Source organism: Benincasa hispida, chromosome 3 (assembly GCF_009727055.1).
Source record: "Benincasa hispida cultivar B227 chromosome 3, ASM972705v1, whole genome shotgun sequence".
Classification (NCBI taxonomy): Eukaryota; Viridiplantae; Streptophyta; class Magnoliopsida; order Cucurbitales; family Cucurbitaceae; genus Benincasa; species Benincasa hispida.
This window is the reverse complement of record NC_052351.1, coordinates 46,860,439-46,882,087: the sequence shown is the minus strand read 5'-3', so window position 1 is coordinate 46,882,087 and position 21,649 is coordinate 46,860,439. Positions and strand designations below refer to the sequence as shown.

General features: G+C 37.6%; 1 protein-coding gene across 1 annotated transcript; it reads left to right on the top strand.

Moving 5' to 3' along the window:
• The first annotated feature begins 846 nt into the window (after positions 1–846).
• On the top strand, positions 847–3,078 carry LOC120073586 (pyruvate decarboxylase 2-like). The gene is made up of 5 exons (XM_039026406.1): positions 847–1,043; positions 1,152–1,802; positions 1,914–2,031; positions 2,196–2,384; positions 2,908–3,078. Exons 2-5 carry the CDS (start codon positions 1,177–1,179, stop codon positions 3,076–3,078), a joined length of 1,104 nt encoding a protein of 367 aa, XP_038882334.1. The 5' UTR covers positions 847–1,043; positions 1,152–1,176.
• Positions 3,079–21,649: the final 18,571 nt, after the last annotated feature.

Genomic DNA, 21,649 nt, shown 5'->3' with positions numbered 1-21,649 from the left:
TCTGGATATATTATGTAATGTACATTTGTATTTTGTAGGCATTTTGGGGTTTATGTTTTATGGATAAAATGTAATTGTAATTAGTTTTGTGAAATTAAATTGTATGCCAGGTAAGAAAAACTAATTTAATATAAAATTTGTTGATTTTAGTTTATTTATTTAAATTTGTAAGATTCAAGTAGATTTCAATCGTCGCTTTTTTTCATTTAAAAAAATATAGGTTTGATTTTTAGAAAATTAGAAAAAAATTATATAAAAAAAGACCATTCCCGACTCCAAATTTTAAGGAATCTGAAAAAAATAAAAATATGTAAAATTTTGAAACCTTTCCTGACACCAAACTAGATTGGTGTTGGGATAGCTAACCTATCCTGACGCTAAATCAGATTGGTATCATGAAGGGTACCCCTCTCTCGATACTAATCTTTTGAATTTGGCATCGAGAAAAGTTTTTCCCCCACGTATCCAACCCTTTCCAATTTATTTTCTTTATGAAAACTATTACTATTATTTATCAAATTATCATAAAAGTTAATTTCAAGAGACTAAATATAAACTAATTGATTGAAAGTACAAGAATTAAAATGATATATTTAAAGGCACAAGATTAAACTTAAACAAACTCCAAAGTAGAGATACCAAAAACAGGTGTTTTAATCTTAATGAAATAAGTTTGCCATGTGTGGCTATGTCCTAATAACTCTAGATGGATATTATTGTTATGATGCAAACAAAATCTCAGTAGCTATGAAAATTACAGAAGTGATCTTCAGTATATAAACGACAACAATTATACATCTCCTTGATATTGGAACTTTGAAGAGTTCATCTGATTTTCATGTCTCTTCTTGTTCTCCTTTCTTATGGTTGGTATAGGTCATTATTGACAATCTGGAAGATGCACAGTGGCAAATAGATAGAGCAATATCCAAATGTTTGGAAGAAAGCAAACCAGTTTACATTAGCATTTGTTGCAATTTGGTGGCCATTCCTCATCCTTCTTTCTCTGCTCAACAACTCATCCCTCTCTCCCTCTCTCCCAAGTAAATCTTTCTTCTCCCAAAATATTCCAAATCCTAAATTTAATTCACTCATTTCCAAAAAACAAAAAATGTTAATCCTTCATTAATTTCTACTTAATGTTATCATAGGCAAAGTAATCAATTGTGTTTGAAGATGGCAGTGGAGAAAGCATCTGATCTTCTAAATACAGCCGTTAAACCTGTAATGATCGGTGGAAAGAAGCTACGACTCGCCAAAGCACAAGCCGTATTTCTAGAGCTAGCCGATGCTTGTGGCTACGCTGTTGCCGTTACACCATCGGCAAAAGGCATGTTTCCCGAGAACCACCCTCATTTCATCGGAACTTATTGGGGAACAATCAGCACTGCCTTCTGTGGGGAGACGGTGGAAATAGCCGATGCCTCAATTTTCATAGGAGCCACTTTAGACGAACTGGAAACCATTGGCTACTCTCTTACCTACAAAAAAAATAAAGCCATTATCGTAGAACCAAACCGCGTCATGTTTCCAAATGGATCGTGTTTTGGGTTGATTTTAATGAAGGACTTTCTTCAGGCTCTAACTAAGCGGCTCAAACCCAATTTAACAGCTTATGAGAATTATCGCCGAATTTATATACCCGAGTCGGATCCACCACAATCCGAATTGGGTGAGGCATTGCGGGTCAATGTTCTTTTCAAACATATTCAAAAAATGTTGACCAATAACATGACTGTGATATCTGAGACGGGTGACTCTTGGTTTCATTCTCAAAAACTTAAACTACCAAAATCATGCGGGTATATATATATATATATAAAGTAGTTTCTTCACAACTTTAAATCTTATTTTGGTTATCAAAATTTAAAATTTGTAAATTTAGCAACTTGATTATGATATGAAATGCATAGGTATGAGATACAATTGTTGTATGCATCAATTGGATGGTCTTTGGGTGCAACTTTAGGATATGCCCAAGCTGCGCCAAAAGAGCGTGTGGTTCTTTGTATTGGTGATGGAAGCTTTCAGGTTAACTTTAATATAATAGATAAGCTTATTCTAAATTTAATTTATTGTTGTTCATATGCTTTATTCTAAAGTTCAATTAAAATATTTTAAAATGAATTTAAGCCCATTTAATTATTATTATTATTATTATTGAAATACATGGAATGCTTATTTAATTTTGGCAGATGACTCCACAAGATGTGTCTACAATGTTAAGGTTGGGGCAAAATAACATAATATTTTTAATCAATAACGGTGGATACACAATTGAAGTAGAAATTCACGATGGCCCTTACAATGTTATCAAGAATTGGGATTATACTGCCATCGTCGATGCTATGGACAACCGTGAAGGCAATTGTTGGACCACCAAGGTCAATTCTCAATACCCTTTTTACTTTAAATTTTCATTTACACTATTATTTCAATATAAAAGGAAACTATGGTTATATATGCTTTGCCCTATTTTCAAACGCAAAAATAAACGTCTTAAAAGTTTACGTTTGGTAGTATTTGATCTCTAAGTTTTCACACTTGACATTTTGATCTTTAGAATTTGAAAAAAAGAAAATGATATATTTGAAACCATTATCAATTTTTCATAAAAAAACATCAAGTCAATTTTTTGTTAGCTACAATAGGGACTATATAAACCATTTTTCAAATCTCATGAACTCTAATGTCGAGTTTAGAGACCTAGATATTATAAAACTCAAACTTTGAAACAAATATATATTTATATATTATTCTCTAATTTTTTTTTAAGTATCAAATGCCAAAGGATAAATAATTGTTCGATAAAATCGGTCAAGTGCCGAAGTTAGAGACAAAGAGGGAAAATTTGTATTTTTTTTCCATAAATAGTTTCTTTAAAATAAAATTGTGTTTGCATGTCAGGTTCACACAGAGAAAGAGTTGGTGAATGCAATTGAGATAGCAACAGGAGATCGAAATGATTGTTTGTGCTTTATAGAAGTTATTGTTCATAGAGATGATACTAGTAAAGAGTTACTTGAATTTGGAAGCAAGATTGTAGCTATTGGTAGTTGTCCTTCAAATCTTTTGTAAAATCGATGAATATTCATTTATTTAGAAGTATAACTCAAGCGACAAATAGTATGTATTAGGGTGATCAAGATGTCTGTGGCTTGAATTCTCTTCCCTCTATTATACTTATTATAAAAAAAATATAAATAAATAAGTTGAAAATGTGAAAAATTATATAAACTTTCAATCAAGTGCCATGAATTTTGCCTTTCTTTTGTGAAATAAGGAAGTAACATGAGACCAAATATAACAATATAGTATTGAGCAAGAGAAGACGTTTTGTAATATCCAGACTTCAGCTATGTGTTATAATTTTGGGGTTCTCTTGATAGCTGTGGCTATGATTTGTCCTCTTGAATTTCTAATAATCAACTTTACTCATGTGTTTCCACCTCATTATCATGGTTCAAATTTACTATTCAAAATAAACTTCAAACCGTAAATTTTGTTATGTCGAATCAGCGTTCTTGGAGTGTGTACTTATTATGTCACATGTAACACTCACGACTGAATATAAATTTAATATTATATCATCTAATAATATACTTAAACATAGGAGTGATACATAAGTATATAAACGAAGGAAATTATCTCAAACCAATAAAACATTTTTTTGGGTGAACAAAAGTAAAATCATAATAGAATTGACATCATACTATTGTGACGATAAGTAGAGGACCTGTTGTTCTTATCAATCAGTATCCAAACCAAGATCTAAACATAGTTCTTATTAGATATTCAAAACAAAGAGAAATAGAGAAAGAGCATTGACTGTGCTCAGTCAAGACGTTTCCCACTCGTCTAGGAAGACTACGGTCATGCAAATGTGATATGCATTCAATCGAGCTCAATTTTGTGATGATACCCAAGAAGTGAACTGGTCGGTGTAAGAGTGTATCAACATGCAGAAAAAACAACAAGGATCAATAAACATTCTAATTCATTAATTTTAGCAGAAACTAAACCATGCTCATCTAATATCAGAGGGTTTGAAGTCAGACCTTTGTAGAGGTTTAATGCAATTTTCTTGAGATTTCTTTGATTGAATTTTACGTTCTTCAATTTTATGCTTTCTTTGAATCTTGCTATAATTTAAATTTACATTTACATGTTGGAGTGACGAACCTATCATAATCGCATGTCTTAGCTAGTTGATTTTGAGCCTACGTGTTTCCTTTGTGTTTGTCTGTACCTAAAATCACTCTAGTGGCAAAAGATTGAATGTGAATATTTAGATTTATAGGCTGGTCTTGAATCTTGGTAATGCATGTTTAATCTAGATTCTAAGAATATGTTGGTTAATTGAATAAGGCTATTGATCAGTTAATCACACAATTGAATCCTCATTCTTAATGCATATGATTTTTAATTCTATATGATTGCTGAGAACCCAGTAAAATTAAGACCATATAGTTCAATTAAGATATTGGCTTTCTGACCTTAATTCACAATTAGGATGCTTGATTGATTTTGTTTTAATTAGTTATCAACCTTTGTAGAGACTAGTTAAATCATATCAATTTGATAGTTGTACACGCATGAATTGAACATTTGTCTAACTATTGAGGCCCATGATAGAAATTTCTTAGAATTCTCCCTTTTTCTCTAAAAAAGATGGGCTCCATTCCTAAATTACAGTTACTCTTTGCATTTTAATTTCTTGCATGTTTTCAATTTGTCCAAAAATCAAACCCCAGTTTTTATTGCTTTTATAGTCAAATTTAGCTTAAAAGAGATTTAGTTATTGGCTACTCTGTGGTTTGACCTCACACACACCACTGTTTCTATGTTTTTTAGTAATAGAGCAATTTGGTGTATTATAAATCTTCTTTTGTTTCGAGACCCTTTTCGAGAATTAAACGACACCGGAAAAGGCTGCAATCACGGGAAAGAGTGCATTCTATCTTGTAAAGTTATGTTCACAGCTCTCTACTTGAACATCCCCAAAATGGTAGTCTTATTGAGTTGACAACTCGAGCCACTCTAACCCATACAAATCAAATGATTGCCCTCATAGACAGAAGTTCAAAACTCACTTAGGATTGAGATCGAGTTTCCTATAGTCATCCTACGAAATGTTAGTCTCTTCAATTAACAGTGTTATAAAGAAAGATCGATCATTTCTTTGTCCGGCCTTATACAAACTCTTTGTACAAGATACCTCCACTCACATGTCTCCACATGAATGATTTAGATCAAATCGGTTGTAATATTTACAACTCTTGTAACAATTACAAAGTGGATCATTGTTGACTTTATACGGTAACACTGGGAGTATGATGTTCTATGCTTAAAATGATATGATACTACTTCTAGATATGCGTTAATTATGGATGTTCACGTAGTATGCAATGCGTTGTCACAAGTTTTCTTACGATGGAACCAAGTGTAATTCCACTGTAAGTTTCTCGGTGTGATCCGAGGTCGAACACGGGGACTGATTTAAGTTATTGTGGTATGTTCATGATATATGCGACCAAGTTTTTCAATCTTTAAAGGTATGTTTGTACAAGTATTAAAATTGCGATAAAATAAAGTAAAACAGTAAATATGCGATAATAAAATAAAAATACAGTAAACCTAAGCTAGATGATACAAGATACATGCTTTATGTTACAAGATGCTAGGGTCAAGGCTGGCTATGAAAGTTATACAAAGAACGTGGAATGTGGTGGCAAGTTTATGAACAGAATAGAAAGAGAAAGAAAATTAATATAAACAGTGCAAGTTCTTAATTGCATTGAAGCTATAAATACTGTTTCGCTCTTCTCTTAGCGTACACCTTTCAGTGATCGGTCACGCTCCCACATGTCTGTGGTGAAACAGAGACTAGCGTAATAAACGCAAGGTTGCTTCCATGTCTGGAAGTACTACTCGTTTTAGTTAACGCATTCTTCAAACCTTCTCTCGATAGATCAGAATGGCATCTTCACTTCTGCTCTCACGGGTGAAGATATCGTCTAGCATGCCTTAGATAAACGCATTTTATATCTTTAACACAGATTAAGTACTTGGTTAATTCATATTGTTTATCAGGGAATTAAGAAAACATCATGAAGAAAGTGATTGATGGGTGAACGAAAATAGACAGAAAATGGTAAATGAAATCTATCGAAATATTTAATATGTCTATTAAGCGTTTGATATATGGTGTATGAATGAAGAGATAAAGAGAAAGTGAAATACAAGGATGGAAGAGATAGAACAGATACAAACAAGTGCCAATGTCTTGGCACAGATTTGGTGGAGATCTGCTTGCCGGATAGGATTGATTTGATGGTAGGAAGAGTTTTCTTCTCAGGCTTGCTCCATCGGTAGCAGGGATCTTTGCACAGAGCTTCCGATCGGGTGTTTGGCAGGTTAGATCTGAGATTCACTCTCGGCCTTATCTCGTCTTTTCCCGGGTTTCTTCACTTAAGCACTCAGTTCAGCCTTTTCTCTCAACAATTTAGCAGCACTTAGCCCCGTATCAAGTAGCATAAGTTTTCTCTGAAATCTATGGGGTATTTATAGGTGCAGATCTTTGACTCCGGCCTTGTGGTCCCCACTGATTGTTATGGTAATTTTGAAGATGGAGGGATATTATTCCTTCTGTTATGCAATAATACCGTCAATTCTGCACAACTGTTAGTTGTACGAGTGTCTCAATCCTCGCTTTTGCATTGCTCAGCTGCATTTTTTGATCGTGGATTTGCATACGGTGTTGTTTTTATTACTGCATGCGTGTTGTTTTTATTACCGCATGCAGTTGAAATACATCTCTAGATCGACTGTCGCATTGCGCCGTCATTGCGATAATTTTCTCTTCATTGTTGATTGACGGGCGCAGTGTGACAGAGATGCGTTGATCAGTTTCTTGTGAGCCTTGAGCGCAAGCGGTGACTTGGTCTCCTGCTAATCAGAATAAAATTCGGCTTGTCTTCCATCTTTACGGTGTTAGTGGATGTAATTGCAATCATTTATAATTATTGTAATTCTAGGCTAATTTTTATACAATCGATACATATTCACTAACTTTTGGCCGCAATATCTAGATAAGGTGACATAAATCACTTGTATTTCTACAAGTTATCACACCCCCAAATTTAGATATATGCTTGTCCTCAAACATATCTTCTACTCAGGCAATCATGCTTAATTCCTATCCTATATTTTTGCGACGATTGGTTACTTCGAATGTTACACTTAGGCACATTACATGACATCAAAATTTCCTTCTATCCTTGCTAATTCTTAACAAGCCCTACTTTATTCTTCTATGTAACAAAATTTTGCTCAAAGATGCTTTTCTAGTTTTCAAAATAGAATGTTTATCTCTTCTTTGTCAAAACAGCTTGATGTATCTATATGCGGTGAGCAAAACTTTGCGTCATTTATTCACTTAGAGACTGTTGATCATGGTTACACTCTTCGTTTTGGCTTGTTCTCATGGGTGTTATACGAACATCCAACTACGGTTGTGTGCCAATTCAACTTTAACTCATGATATTCAGAGGAGTTGTCTCTTGCATTCTTTTATTTTTCTCTTTTTATACTGTGTTTTTATTGGAAACCCATCTTCGTTTTGGCTTGCTCCTAAGGGTGTCATACGAACATCCAACTACGAGCAGGCTCCTTTCACAACTAAACTCTTATCAGGTTGAGATCAGTTTTGAAATTTCCATTGCGCTAACATTGGAGTTTTGCATAGATTTTTTTTTTTTATATGAAAATGGATACATTTTCTTAAATACTGCATATTCCTGATCTCATCTACTCAGACCTTCCCCACCCCCAAATTTAAAGATAAGCAAGGTCCTCATTGTGTTGTTTGGGTAGACTAGACAAACACTTAGAAGAAAATTTCAAAAAGAATGTTTGAGCAGAACTTTGAAAGATAAAAGGTAAAGTACTGGTAAACTAAGAATTAACTAAGTGTTTGTCAGAATTTACTAAGTGTGATAAATGTTTCTAAGTATAAACATATAATACATCATAGCAACGCAATGAAGATCGTAAAAATAAAAGATTAAGAATGTCACAAAAATTAACAAAGGAAGATAAAGAAAAAAGCACAGGCAAAAAGTGGAGTGAATATGTACTCTGATTGTATTAAATATTAACAAAGTATACAAATAAAGTACAAATGAACGCAATACAAAATTTTCTATTGTCTGTACAAGAGTCAAAGAATTTGACTCACAAAGAATAAATGAATTAAATACAAAGTAAAGAATGGCCGCATAAAAAAAAATTAATATTGGAAGAAATTGTAACATTAAGGTTGAGGAGTAGGGGGATCCGGCGGGGGATGTTGAGGCGGTGCAACAGGAGCGTCATCAAACAGTAAGTGCTACCTTAGATGTGGAGGCACCATTGGACCATGCAGATAGGTGGTGAGGAAATTAAAATGCCCTTGATTACGCTTCGCTATATGTCTTTGGTGCAGGAAAATCCTATGCATATTGCGCTGTATATTGATGAGCGCCTCTCTTGAAGTCGCAGCACTGCGTTGAATCTCATCAATGCATTCCATTACTACCTCAAATCGTTGATTGAAGAAGTGATGCTGTTGAGAGAAGAAGGTTCTCATTTCAGCTAACTTAACATCCATGAAGGTGAAGGATGGTTGTGCCTGTGATGTCTCGCCAGTACCGTTTTAGGGTTGGGTAGAGGTGTCTTCACCCAAATCGTGTGGGTCATCAACTTGCAATGGTGGGATGGTGGGTTTCGGTGATGAAGTTGTTGGTGAAGATAGGGCTGCTGGGTAAATAACAGGAGAGTTGGGGACAAGAAGAAGGTTTGTAAAATGTTCGTGTAAAAGGGAAGAGGGTTACGCTGGCGGGCTCGGAGGGCATGGAGGTCGGATAACAAAGGGAAGGGGCTCCGTAGGTTCTAGATCTAACTCTGGTGACTGATGAACCCTTTCTTTTCCCTTATTTTCTCTTCATCTTTTTTTTTTATCTGGGTTCCTGCGGTGCATTCAAATCGATCGCAGGTCTCTTTGCTGGCAGCTCGGGGCAGTGCGGGGAATCTTTGAGGAGCATCCTCAAAATTTTGATGTTGATGAGGTCGTAGACTTCTAGCATGGGCTTCTCATCAATGCCTACACCCGTAGTTAGGCATAAACTTGAGACGATCCACGGGAAGAAGTATTGCCCCCGTATATGCTCCACCAATGCTCTGATCTGCCTTGCGATCAACTGCCCCATGTCGATAGGAATACTACGACTGATGCAGTATGCGACCATTACTCGATCCCTTGATACAGTTCTGTCGTGCGTTGTTGGGATCAACCGTTTCTTGACCAGGTAAACCAGAGCCTTCCCTCAAGAAGCAAGGACTTGGACTCTAGAGTGCGGATGCCTTTAAGTGAAATCGACCATCTTGTGCCCGGTTGCGTTAATACCCTCAGTGCGTTTGCCATCTGTTCTTCTGTAGGATCATCAATAATCTTGTTCCCTGGTGCATTAGGGTTGTCCTTCATCTGATAAATTTCGTTGATGTTCTTTCGCTGAAGTATATTGTTTCACCCTTAAAGGTCACCGCATCCCTATCTCCATGTAGTCGCCCGCGGTAAAAGCTTCGCACTACCTGAGGCACTATGATGGATGGGCACTGGCAGAATGTGTCCCACCCATGTTCCAAAATTACGCTCGTGATGAGGTCACGTAGTGGATTCGGGGCAGGAAAGAAGCCCATCTCGATCAACATATCCACGTTCTCCTTTTTCTTTGATGAGCGCTTCTTGGCCACCACAGGTTCGCTACTTTCTGCTATAGCCTTGGCTTTTGCCAATGCAAGGCAGGTTGCTTGTCTTTGTCTCTTTTCCCGCTCCTTGCGCTGTTCTTCTTTCTCACGCTCAGCGAGTTCTTTGCCCTTGCTCTTATATAAGCGCCTCTGGTTGGCTTCGCGCTTCCTTCTCTTCTTTCCCAACAACAATCTATCCTCTTGTTCTTTCTTTCTTCTCTTTTCTTCTTCTTCTTCTCTTTCTTCACTTACAAACTCCTCTTCAAACTACTCAGAGGCCAGCAATAGGTGTTGTTCCTCTTCGCGCTTCCAGATCTCTTCAAGTCTGGCAAGCTCATTGTTGCTTCGCATCTATTCGAACTCCAATCTTCTTCTTCTATTTCCCTCTGCGATGATGAGCTTACCCCTCTCCATCTTTTCTTGCTTCTCCTCCTCTTCTTTTATTTTTCTCTCTTCCTCTTCCAATGCCAAAATTAATCTCTGAAGGTCGATGATGGACCCTTGCGGCACATTCTCCCTGCGACGCCGCATTAGGTGGGTTTCTTCTGTTTCTTCTCCTTCATTCGTCGCAACCAATTGCGTTGCTTCAGGTTGCACCGGTTCCATCAACTGCGTCGTTTCCCCCTATCCTGCCTCATGGAGGTTGATTCTCCATCCTTCTCAGGGCTTGCAGCCCTCTGCCTTGCTTCTTCTTCTTTTTTCAGGCGCCTCTCTTCACGTCGGTGTAATTTTCTCTCTTCTTTCTCCTTCTTCTTCCTCTTCTTCTTGGCCTCTTCATCTTCATCATGATCCTTTTGCTCTTTGTTCTTTCTTGCCTTACGATGATGTGAAGACTCCGCCTCTCCAGCCTTCTTTCCCTTGCTTTTCTTCTTCTTCTTTTTCTTCTCAGCCCCTTCTGGTTGCGCATCCCCTGCAACCTCTTCCATCGCAATGTTAGGGTTCCCCAACGTAACCATAACTTCCTTGACCTCGATTGTAATCTCTTCTTCTTCTTTCTCCCTGATCACAATTTTTTCTTCTTCTCTTCTTGGAGGTTCGTCATAGGCTTATGCGATGGCAGTTGCCTCCTGAGTCTCTGGGACCAGAACATCATTCCTCGTTTCTTCTTCTTCAACCACCACTATTCCACCCTTCATTGCTCCATCCACCACTACCACCACCTCCTCCTCCATAGGCAGTGGTTGGTTTACAACCCCTGCCTCGGGCAGTCTACCTCCTTGCTCCAAGGTACACAGGATGTTGCCAAACACCTCCGTATCATCGCGTCTCTTCCTTTCACTTTCAGTTGAGATGGAAGGTGTTGGCGAAGGCATGCTCTCGGTGCTTCATCCTCTCTTGAACACAGAAGGCCTAACGGCCAGAGGGTTTCTCCGGGCTCTTTCGGCGAGTCTGGGGATAGTGTGGGCTTGGGCGGCAAGCCTGCGACTGGCAGCCAGGAATGCTACCTCTCGCATGGCTACTTGGTTAGGGGTGGAAGATGAAGCGGATTGGTTTAGGGTTTGGTCAGCCACGGATACGAGCTTGGAAAGGTCTGCTAAAAACTTGAGCTGCAGGGGAGAAAGAAAGGTCTGGCTACAAGATGCTTAGGGTTTATGGTTTGCCAAAGTGAGGTAAAGAGTTTCCAACAAAGAAGGAGGTCATATTTATAGGTTGGCCCGTGGTAGGGCCCAACGCGATTTTTGCGGTGATAGGCCTCGAGCAGCTCAACAGGCGCGTCATTCCACCTCCCTAATTTATGGAATTTCAGGTAAAGTTGTCCTTTCGTCTGCCAAATCATAATTTCTTGGGGATACAAATCGATTGGACTTCCCCCCAAGTTGCCAAAAGAATTTTTCTTCAATATTTTATTTGAATGGACGCATGATAAAGAATAACGCATTGTACTCACCAACGCAACTGTATTTTTGTAGTGGATGGGCAACACCGCATATATCCCCGCAACACACCCCTTAATCGACGCATTTTTGGAGGATACCTCAACATAGTGCATTTGGCTATGGACGGGCAAAGGACATATGCGAGCGTAACACACCAGTCAACTCAATACAATTGAGTTAGTTGAATGAAAAGCATTTCTAATTGGTTTGAGATGCGTCCATTGTCGCCTTGCATATTTGTTATTACTTGTTTTGATTATTTTTATTATATATATATATTCATCAACACAAGTGCTATTACTTGCGGCAATAGATTTTCCTTTATTACTCAATCATCCACCATTTAAAACACAACACATTGATTACAAAAAAAAAAAAAAATCAAAGAATTAAAGATGAGACATAATTAAATACAAAGAAGTAAATGAGGAAATAAATTCATAAATTCAAAATTGAATTAAATGAAGAATTGAAGACAGAATTTAGAATTTAAAGAGACAGAAATTGAATAAAGCATTAAACATAGTATTGAGATATGGATCGAAAATTGTGTTGTCATGGGTGATCACAATCCATATCTCCGCAGGCGATCAGGCTTGCCTGCTCAATGTCTTAAGGACATTGCTCCTTCCCTGTAGATACCGGGGCTTCTGAATTGCTGGGGAATGTTCCCGATGTTCGACTTTTTAAGTTAGAGGCCAATTGGCCCACTTGTGCTTACATCACTGTATCGTTTTTATCCATATATTGCTTCAGCAGCGTCTCTAACGAGCTTCCCGAGGTGTTAGATGATGATGGTTGCTGGTTGTGCGGTCTTGATTACCCTTGATTGTGGTGAAAAGGAGGATTTCCTCTACTGCCCCCTTGATGGTTAACTGGCCCCCCTAGGTTGGGAACTTCCCAACCGAAGTCGGGGATGGTTCTCTAGCACACAGAATTAAGGTATTAGCTGAAAGGTGTTCTGGATAGCGACACTTACTGAAGGTTTCAAATGTGCAATGTCAGCTCACGTGAACCCTCCACAATTGACGCAACTGATTGCAACCACTTGAGCCGGGTGCAACGGTTGCGCTAATTGTGGAGACAATGGCTCAATTGGTTAATTTCATTGATTGGAGGATTGACGGTCCACCAGTGGCCATGTGCGGCCAACTGTGGCATTTTCTCTGAAGGACAATGGCATTTTTCCTTCTATCGGCGCCTCGGCCTCTATATCCATCATCGATCTAGTCATCCATATTCCGCGAGATGCGGTCGAGGATGACTTTAGCCTCTGTATATGTCTTATCCATAAAACCTCCTGCCGCGGAGGCATCAGCAACAGTCTATGTTGCTCTGTTCAGGCCATTGTAAAATGTTTCCATCAAGACGCAATCAGGGATCCCAATATGCAGGCAGTTTTTCACCAGTCTCATGAATCGAACCCAAGCAGTGCTCAGGGTCTCATTCTCCTTCTGTTCAAAGTTCAACACGTCCTTTCGTCGCCTTATGTTGACGGCAGGTGGGAAGAACTTCTTCATGAACCGCTCCACCAATTGCTCCCATTAAGTGATCTCATTTGGCTCTAGTGAGTAGGCCCACCTCTTAGCCTCGTCCCTCAAGGTGTAAGGGAACAAATACAGTCTTATATTTTTTATGCTCTTGTAACACTTACAAAGTGGGTCATTGTTGACTTTATACGCTAACACTGAGATGTATGATCTTCTATGCTCAAAATGATGCGATACTACTGCTAGATATGCGTTAATTATGGATGTTCATGTAGTATGCCATGCATTATCACAAGTTTCCTTACGATGGAACCAAGTGTAATTCCACCGTAAGTTTCTCGGTATGATTCGAGGTCGAACACGGGGACTGATTTAGGTTATTGTGGTATGTTTATGATATATGCGACCAAGTTTTTCAATCTTTAAAGGTGTGTTTGTACGAGTATTAAAATTGCGATAAAATAAAGTAAAACAGTAAAGATGCGATAATAAAATAAAAACACAGTAACCTAAGCTAGATGATACAAGATACATGCTTCATGTTACAAGATGCTGGGGTCAAGGCTGGTTGTGAAAGTTATGCAAAGAACGTGGAATGCGGTGGCAAGTATTATGAACATAATAGAAAGAGAAAGACAATTAATATAAACAGCACAAGTTTTTAATTGCATTGAAGCTATAAATATTGTTCTGCTCTTCTCTTGGCGTACACATTTCAGTGATCGACCACGCTCCCACATGTCTATGGTGAAACAGAGACTAGCGTAATGAACACAAGGTTGCTTCCATGTCTAGAAGTACTACTCGCTTTAGTTAACACATTCTTCCAACCTTCTCTCGATAGATCAGAATGGCATCTTCACTTCTGTTCTCACAGGTGAAGATGCCATCTAGCATGCGTTAGCTAAACGCATTTTATATCTTTAATACAAATTAAGTACTTGGTTAATTCATATTGTTTATCAGGGAATTAAGAAGACATCATGAAGAAAGTGATTGACGGGTGAACGGAAATAGACAGAAAATGGTAAATGAAAGTTATCGAAACATTTAATATGTCTATTAAGCGTTTGATACATGGTGTATGAATGAAGTGATAAAGAGAGAATGAAATACAACGATGGAAGAGATAGAACAGATACAAACAAGTGCCAATGTCTTGGCACAGATTTGGTGGAGATCTGCTTGCCGGATAGGATTGATTTGATGGTAGGAAGAGCTTCCCTCTCAGGCTTGCTCCATCGGTAGCAGGGATCTTTGCACACCGCTTCCGATCGGGTGTTTGGCAGGTTAGATCTAAGATTCACTCTCGGCCTTATCTCATCTTTTTCCCGAGTTTCTTCACTTAAGCACTCAGCTCAGCCTTTTCTCTCAACAATTTAGCAGCACTTAGCCCTGTATCAAGTAGCATAAGTTTTCTCTAAAATCTATGGGGTATTTATAGGTGTAGGTATTTGACCCGGCCTTGTGGTCCCTACTGATTGTCATGGTAATTCCGAAGATGGAGGGATATTATTCCTTCTGTTATGCATTCAAAACGTCAATTCTGCACAACCGTTAGTTGTACGCGTGTCTCAATCCTCCACTTTTGTGTTGCCCAACTACATCTTTCGATCGTGGATTTGCATGCGGTGTTTTTTTTATTACCGCATGCAGTTGAATTACAATCCGAATCAACTGTCGCGTTGTGCCATCATTGTGGTAATTTTCTCTTCATTGTTGATTGATGGGCGCAGTGTGACAGAGATGCGTTGATCAGTTTCTTGTGAGCCTTGAGCGCAAGCGGTGACTTGGTCTCCTGCAAATCAGAGTAAATTCGGCTTGTCTTCCATCTTTACGGTATTAGTGGGTGTAATTGCAATCATTTATAATTATTGTAATTCTAGGCTAATTTTCATGCAATCGGTGCATATTCACTAACTTTTAGCCGCAATATCTACATAAGGTGGCATAAATAACTTGTATTTCTACAAGTTATCAGTCACATCCACGGTGTCACAAGGATAAGATACCCAACTTTATCCATATATTGTAGACCTTTTAGGTTATTACTTGAACATTATCTATTTATATATCTACCACATACTATTCAAATTACATAAAATAATCATGGATCTTAGTTTATTGGATTGATTTAATGTGTTCTAAATGTCGAATAAAATATTGCTTAATAGAATTGACAACATCATACTATTGTGACAATAAGTAGAGGACTGTTGTTCATATCGATCAGTATCCAAGCCAAAATCTAAACCTAGTTCTTATTAGATATTCAGAACAAATAGAAATAGAGAGAGCGCATTGACTGTGCTCAATCAGGACATTTCCCACTCGTCCTGAAAGACTATGGTCATGCAAATGTGATATGCGTTCAATCGAGCTCAATTTAGTGATGATACCTCAAGAAGTGAACTAGTCGGTGTAAGAGTGTATCAACATGTAGCAAAAGAAACAAGGATTAATAAGCATTCTAATTCATTAATTTTGGCATAAACTAAAGCATGCTCATCTAATATCAGAGGGTTTGAAGTTATACCTTTGTAGAACTCTTCAAGATCTTGATCCTCAGCAGTTGTCTTCTCCAAAACTCACCGTGAACCACTTCAAGATGTTCCCCACTATCCTCTTGGAGTTTTAGAATAAGTTGTGGGACTCACGAACAGCTTGAACCAACGGAGAACAATAGAAAAGCTTACTGCACCAGTTTTTTGAAGAACTCTTTCTTCAACATGAAATTTTCTCTAAAAACTCTTTTAATGCATGCCTCAATTCCGCCCTAATCTTCTTTACTTATTGCAGATGAACATGCAGAGAAGATGGCTACATGAGATGCAGCTCATGCTTGGAGTAATTGAAGAGAATATCAACGGGATTTGAGTGAGCTACTTGAAGATGGTAATGGAAAAAACCAATTTTCCATTTTGTTTATTTTCAAACTTTTCTTTTCATCAAATAAGATTTCAAAATCAATTTTGATTTTAAAATTGAAAATATTATTAATTTATAAAATTAATTTCACAAATTAATTTTCTAACAAAATTAATAAATAGTTCTAATTAATTTAATATCAAATATTAAATTAATTTTTACACAAATTCACCTTCATATTTTTAAATCATATTTAAATATAAATTCTTCTATTCTGTTTCATTCTAATTTGAACGTTTCAAATTAACTTATCATGCTACTCTAAAGTTTATCCATTTACGAGCTAGTTGGGGGACCTCGTGGACCTACAGATCATGGGCTCCAACGATTCGAGATTAATCGGCTAAACTCATTAGACCGAATTAATCCCCATTCGTTAACTAATGGGTCACTTCACTATAGCCCATAGTTGAACTCCCTTCACTGTAGATATATTATGTCCACTTGATATAACCATAATCAATAAATTGATCTTTCTTTGGCCCCTCTTTCGAAATACTCCACTCCATGAGCCCCGTAAAGAAAGGAGTACTTTGTCATTCCTCAATTTTTGGCACCATCAGGCCTACTTCTTCCCAAACATCATCATTATATCAGCTCTCGCAATTTCAACCCATATCTAATGTAGCCCACAACTCGTCCCAAACCCGACCCAACTTTCCAAGCCATCCAATCTCCGTCATTCCACTTTTGTTCACCTTCAACAACCTCGCCCTTGTAGCTTATGGGCAAATCCCATTCCCCCAGTGGGGATGAACGAATATGTGGATAAATGAAAGTTGAGGATTTTATGAGCCACCAACTTCTGGTTTCCCTTTATCCTAATCCCCACCCGGTGAAAAGGAATTCAAAAAAGACAACGAAAAATGTTGTCCCATCTCTCATCAACAAGCTTAGCGGTCGAGCTGTTTCGCCCCTTTCCCTATCGATTGAGCTCCAAAGTCTCCAAGTGGGCCCTCTTGGTCACCTGCGACCTTGGCTTTTTAGAGAATCCCACTCCTGTGTCATGGGACTTGTAGCTCGGCAGTCCACTGTGTGGGTTTGTTTATCCTTCCTGTTTCGAGTGTCTTCTTGGATAGTTATAGCGGCCCATAGGCACAAGATGTACCTTGTGTGGCAGTTCCTGGAAATTCCTAGGAAACTAACTTGTAACATAAATACCTGCCAATAACATTAGGCTAAGCTTTTCTTTTAGACATGTTGAATGCCCTTATCAGATATTCCTACACTATAAATAGTTGTATTTCTCTCCATCTTCATCTCCATATAGTGAAAAAACTTACAAGGAACTCCCCCTGGATTAAGCAAACTTTTTATTCTAGTATTCTTCATTAAAAAAAAGGTTCCAGTCTCTGGTTCACAGGAATATGGAATTGGATCAAAAGAAGAATGGAATGTGCCCCCTCCCAACCAATATCTTTCCTTCCCAATGGTCTCCGCCCTAGGCCAAATGTATCAAGAAGCACTCACAGGTGGTTCGTCATCACAGTTGGGTCAAGATAATCGTTTTACCCCTATGAATACATCTTATTCCTTAAGTTCCCACTGACCCTTTAATGAACAATTTTGATTCATAATACCTATGAATCAAGTCCTTTCTCTATCATGAGAATGCGGGGCCTTGATTGTTCAAGACCTGGAATTAGTACTTAAGAGAACAACCTATCTGCTAACCCTAAACTGGGTAGGAGTGAATTTTATCTTGCAGGGCTATGTCCCCAGCTATTCATCCGGTCATATCCTCAAAATGGGAGGCTTATTGAGTAGTGTTATTGGACTACTCTCACCAGTTGTAGATTAAAGGATAATCCTGAATAAACAGAAGTTCATAGCTAGCTCAGGATTAAGATCGAGTTAGTCTAGGTTATTTTATAATGAAAAAGTCTGTTTTAACAGTAAATGGCTATTATAAAGAAAAGTGACTATTTTTATGGTCCAGTCTATATCCAAATTCATTGCATAGGATGCCCTCACTCACATGTCTTAACATGAACAATCTGTGGATGACATCATTTGTAGCACTTTACAACTGCTTGTAACAACTACAGAGTATGTCGCATCCAATAGTGTTACCAGGATGCAATTTCATCCATATACTTATTAGACCATTTAGGCTATATACTGTTAACTTGATTATGTTTATGTCACTACATAAAGTTAAAATATTCAGACTATAACCCTAAACCCTAAGCCATGGATATGTTTATTGGATTTTCATAATAGAGTGCAATATCAATAACTTATTATTATTGATAAATAGAATGTTTAACACAAACTGTAAGTTCTAGGACATTCCCAACAATTGGACCATCAAGATGAAAAACAAGCTATAATTGGTGGAAGTGGAAAATTTTAGGTATTATAGCATACCTACGACATTCATTCATTATTTGACATGTCATTAAATAATTTATTAATTTATTATTTATTTATTTTGTGGACCTATGTAATTCTTAAATGTTATTTTTTGTGGCAAATAATGGATGGAGGTAGCCGTAATACTAAAAAAAATTTGGACAAATTTATTCAAGTAAAGGTCTAGGTTTAATACTTTGTTTGAGGGGGAAGAATGTGCGCTAAGAAAATCTCTAAGTTTAAGAAATCCTCAATTTTGGTCCCTAAATCAACATCTCCATGAAATACTTCACAAAGATGCTAACGTGGTAATTTTTAAAATAATAATAATAATCTTACAAATGTTGGGATTTGTGTCCTAATTCTCCCAGAGTCTCATTGTTTTGTAAAGACATTGTTCAATGAATAAAATAAGTGTTATTTAATTATGGCATTTACTCATATCTAATAAACAAAGCTCCTTGGCTATCTTATGTGAACTTAAGCATGTATATGTGATATACAAGTGGATCATGCCTTAAGTAATAATCTAAATATGTTTGTAGTATAAAGATTAAGGTGGGATACCTAATCCTGGTAACACTACGGATACGGCTCGCTTTGTAGAGATTTGCAAGTGTTGTAAACTACTACATATGGTAGATTCTGACCATTCATGTGGAGACGTGAAGTAGGGGTGTCCTATACAAAAAGTTTGTATAAGACCTGGACCACGAGATGACTAGACTTTGTATATAACGCCGTTGATACTGGAGACTTGCATCTCACCTAAACGACCATAGGTGATACGACCTTAATCCTGAGTGTTTTGGGAACTCCTGCCTTTGAGGGCAGTCCTTTGATTAGTATGGGTGAGAGTGGCCAGATTGCCAACTCAACATGCCTACCTTTTTGGGGACTTGTCTGATCTAGGAGCTGGGAACTCAATCCACAATATGGAATTCACTTCTTTCCCGAAGTAGGGATAAGTAGAGAGATTACTTTCTTAAGGGCTAATTCCGGGGCTTGAATATAGTGGCCACAACTTCTCTTTGGAAGAGAAGACTCAGTAATAGTAGGACTATGACTTATGTTCATTAGAGGGATCAGTGATACTTAAAGAGACAGATGTAACTATAGGGGAATAACGGTTATTGGCTTAGCTGTACTTACGAGTGATCTGTGAAGGGTTGTCGCACTGTTGATTTGTTAAAATGGTCACACAATATATCTATGGTAAGAAGAGTTCAGCTGTCGGTCTTTAGTGAAGTGCCTGGCAGTTAACAGATGGTGGATCCTGTGACTAAAGATTTGGTAAATTATTCACGTATCGTTGGAGCTTCAAGCTACAGGTCCATGAGGTCCCCTTAGTAGCTCAATGGATTCAGTTGAGGATCAATTCTTAGTGTTGACTTGAAATGTTCAAATTGACAAGAGGTATTTTGATTATATATGATGTATGAGATAAATCTAGTGGAGGATTGATGTAAAGGAGATTTACATTAAGTACCATGGAATAGAAAAAGAACTATGGTTTATATGTTTCATTAGATGAAATATTAAAACTATAGGTTATAAATATAATATAGTATGATAAGTTGGTTATCATTTATATTTATAATAATATTTCTTTTAATAACCAAATTAGTGGGTGGTTATTGAATCATGGTAACCGTGAGTTTAAAAGGAAAATGGTTTTCCTATTTTGAAAAAGAAGTTTTACAAAACAATTAAAAAAGATTCTGAGTTTTTTCTCTCGGCGCAAAGACACTCACGTAGTCGTCAAGTAAATTCGGATTTACTAAACGATGGCTGGGCGAGTTAAACGATTGTTCAGTGGCGAGCTAAACGATTGTGCAATATTTACTAAACAATCGTATAGCTTTACTAAACGATCACTTGCCCGAAGTAAACGATCGTGTAGAGTCTGTATGCGACAGACCGAGCTAAATGATGAGTTAAATGATCGCATAGCTTTTGTTAGACGATCACTTAGCTTTATCTAAATGATTGGGCATCGACCTATGCCATAGGTCTCCACCATCTCCCACTTGCCCAGTCGTGTACACGATCGGTGTTTCCTCCATTCGTCTGCCTCATACCAAGTCCGAATAGAGCCCACCTTCTGGATTCTCACACTAAGAATACCAAGGTCGTTTTATTGGTGGTGTCAGACTCAATTCGACACTGTCAAGGTTTTCTGGAGGCCGTATGTAGTGCTATGGAGGTCGTTCGTGACTGAGGCAATCGTTGAGGATGAGTGCGAAGTGTTCTTGCTGTGTTCGTTGCGGTGTTGCGTTCGTGTAGATCGAGCATTTGTGGTTACTTTTGTTCGAGTGATTAGAGTGCGCAACAGAGCGTGGAAACACTTTTGCCATTATGCGTAGAATTTTCTCTTTATGCATTTGAGTTTATTCATGCTGTAATTTCTCTGTATGAATTGTATAACCGTTTGTTTGAAATCGACTGTAAATGTATTGTTCATTCATGATTGTGATTTGGAATAGTCTTATTTCGCTGCTCATGGAAATCTCAGATCCAATTTCCTTCAACAAAAACTCTTATTATCTCTCCACACTCGCCCTTTCCTTCCCTCTCTCCCTCCGACCTCCAGCGAGGCTCAACGCCGCCTGCTGCCTGCCACCTACCCTATTATCTTGCCATTGCTACAGTCGTCGCTCGTGGTTGCCATCCAGTTCTTCTCTATATATCCCATCTAAAAAAGAGTTTCCTTTCCCAGGTCGATCCATAGAGAGCCAACAAATTTCCAGTTTAAAACACTTATCATTAGGATAACCAAAGGGGATTTTGAAAATTGTCATGTTTGGTTGAATTGTAAAGAAAAGCGTTTGCAAAAGATGCACAAAATTAAAGATTTATTTGATTAGAATATCAATGAGACAAAATATCCAGTCTGGGGTATATTGAAGTTATTCTTAATCCGCTACTCAATCATTGATTAACCACACAAATTTCTTGTAATCTTGTAAGTGTAAACTTAGCCTATCACATTTAGAAAAGCTAAAAGGACATTCTATTAATCGAATTGATCTTTTTGTTTAAATGAAAAATATTGACGTGGAAAAGGGGAAGTAAAATAATAGACTTTCTCTCTTATCTTTATTCATTGTGTAGAATATTTATGTATACACATAACAAATGAGAGAAGACTAATAACTACCAATGGAAAAATAACAATAATAACAAAAAAATATTGTTACAACTAATACCCAC

Excerpts from the sequence above, each read along its gene's own strand:
- LOC120073586 (XM_039026406.1), top strand. The coding sequence starts at position 1,177 with ATGGCAGTGGAGAAAGCATCTGATCTTCTAAATACAGCCGTTAAACCT. Across the intron at positions 1,803-1,913 it reads AAACTACCAAAATCATGCGG|GTATGAGATACAATTGTTGT; the intron begins GTATATATATAT and ends TGAAATGCATAG. Across the intron at positions 2,032-2,195 it reads TTGGTGATGGAAGCTTTCAG|ATGACTCCACAAGATGTGTC; the intron begins GTTAACTTTAAT and ends TAATTTTGGCAG.